The sequence below is a fragment of the Marmota marmota genome, unplaced genomic scaffold (genome assembly GCF_001458135.2).
Source record: "Marmota marmota marmota unplaced genomic scaffold, marMar, whole genome shotgun sequence".
Classification (NCBI taxonomy): domain Eukaryota; kingdom Metazoa; phylum Chordata; class Mammalia; order Rodentia; family Sciuridae; genus Marmota; species Marmota marmota.
This window is the reverse complement of record NW_026000207.1, coordinates 1,913,747-1,915,971: the sequence shown is the minus strand read 5'-3', so window position 1 is coordinate 1,915,971 and position 2,225 is coordinate 1,913,747. Positions and strand designations below refer to the sequence as shown.

The 2,225-nt window shown below is 60.4% G+C and overlaps 1 protein-coding gene across 1 annotated transcript in view; it reads left to right on the top strand.

Moving 5' to 3' along the window:
* Positions 1-1,703, top strand: part of Znf865 (zinc finger protein 865) — a 13,054-nt gene extending 11,351 nt beyond the window's left edge. Inside the window, 1 exon segment of the mRNA XM_048791478.1 lies at positions 1,593-1,703. Coding sequence (XP_048647435.1) covers positions 1,593-1,703 — 111 coding nt within the window.
* The last annotated feature ends 522 nt before the right edge of the window (positions 1,704-2,225 follow it).

The window sequence follows — 2,225 nt, the reverse complement described above, 5'->3', positions numbered from 1 at the left end:
CTCTGACCTCTCCTGCGGCACCCCTGGGCTTGGCTTTCCAGCTGCTGCGGCTTGCGGAGGCCTGCGGGAGGTGCCTGGCTCCAGCCCATGTCGGTGCTGGTGCCGGAGCAGTGGCGCTAAGGCCTTGAAGGCCCGCGGGCACAGCGGGCAGCGGTAGGGCCGCTCCCCCGTGTGTAAGCTGTAGTGAGCACGGAGGCTGGCGGGACCTGGGCAACTGTGACCACACACGTGACACCGGCTTGGGTCCCCACCCTGCCCGCCCCCATCCGCGCCTGCCAGGTGGCCATGTTCATGGAACAGCAGCTCGGAGACCAGTCGGAAGGCAGCTGGACACAAGGCACAGTGGAAAGAACCTGGCTCTGGTGGCTCTGGTACCAGGGAGGTATCTGTGACCTTCACCACCTGGATCTCGATGAGGTCACTTGGGGGTGTGGCGGGGCGGCCATCATCAGGTGCCAGGACCTGGTAGGGGGAGAAGAACAAGGAGCCTGTGGACCCTGCCTGGAGACCTCCCCAGAAGCCCCCACTTACTTAAATGTCTGCTTCACTGCAGGCCACTGCTCCCTCTCCTTCTAGGTCATTACCAAGTCCCAGGATGCCACCCCATGCCCTCAGCTCTTCCCTCTTGCCTAAAATAATCAAGGACCCAGCCACCTCTCCTCCACCCAAGCTCAAACCCCTGTCCTACTTCCATAGCTGAAAGAGACTCCTAGAGGGAATCTGTTCCCACTTCTTCCCCTTATAATCCACCTCTCTTGAGCAGCCTGAATGGGCTCTTGAAAATGTAAATCAGATAAAGCCACTTTCCACTCAAAACCCTCCCATGGCTCCAAATGCAATTAAAACCCCCAATCCTCCCTATAGTAGCCACCCTGATCTGACTCCTGCTTATCTCTCTGACCCCAATGTAAACAGAAGCCGGCACCCAGCTGACTTCTGTCATCTAAATTTAGCTCCCCAACTCCCACTCTATCAGCTCACTTTTTATTTCCTTTATAGAATGTATCACAAAAAAAAAAAAAAATCTCATTTATAGTCTCTCTCCTCTCATAGGATGGCAAGCTACAAGAGAACACAATCCTTGTCTGTCTTGGTCACCTCTGTTATAGACCCTGAACAAGCAGCTCAGTAAATGTTTGTTGAATTAATGAATGTCCCCAGTTACTCTCCAGTCCTGAATGAGGGGAACAAGGAGGAGGTTCCAAAGTCATCTGGGACACCCATTTCTCCCCACAAATCTTCCCATGGGCATTGAGAGGCATCACTTGCAGAATCATCCTTTCACCCCTACATAGTGACCTGGTCATTACCCCTCTTTCAGGGTCACCTTTTCAACCTTCCAGCCAAGTTGACTAGCCCTAGAATTTCCCGAAGACCCCGCCCCTATGAAGGTACCACCCTAATTATGCAAACGAATCCCTGGGATTCCTCACCATGACCCAATCCTGCACCACAGACAACCCCTGTCGCCAGGCCCCGCCTCCTCTAGGCCACTCCCTCGAATCCCATAGGAGCCTCCCTAGGCCCCGCCCCAGCGAAACCCCAAAAGCCCCGCCCCCAGGCCCTGATTCCACCCCCGCCAACCTTCATAGGCCCCGCCCCCTGCCCTGCGACCTCCCCCGCCTCGAGGCACCCCGCCCAGGCCCATTCATCGAGCCCACCAGGTCCGGCGGCTCCAGGGATCGCGACTCTGGGATCGGTGAGCTCGGACTCGGGTGCTCCGGGCGCGCAGCGGCCATCTTGTGCCCAAGCCCCGTCCCCGAGGCCAATGGTCGCTCTCCAAAGGGGTGGGGCTTGGGCCGGCGTCAGAGGTTCTGCGCCGGCGCACTGCACGGTGGAGAGGGGCGTGGCTGGGGCGGGGCTCGGGCCGCTCTTCGCCTGCGGGTCGGGGCCGGCGCGGAGACAGGCGGCTGGGTGGAGAGAGGCGGCGTGGCGCGGAGGGCGGCCGGGTGGCGCGGAGGGCGGCCGGGGTCCTTGCTCGCGCAGGCGAGGCGTCCAGACGGGCCTTTCCACGGCGCTGGCCGAGCCGGGCTTGCTCGGGAGCCTCGCAGGTGAAGAACTCGTGTCGTTGTCGCGGTCGCCCTCTCTGCGGGGCGTGAGGACGCCGGGTGCGGAGTTTGTGAATCGAAGGCGTTCTCAAAGTCGGTGTCGAGAACGAGTCTCGGTGAACCGCAGCCTCGCCGGTGCCGAGAGGAAGCCGGCCTGTGTGGGAGCCGCGCTCGGGG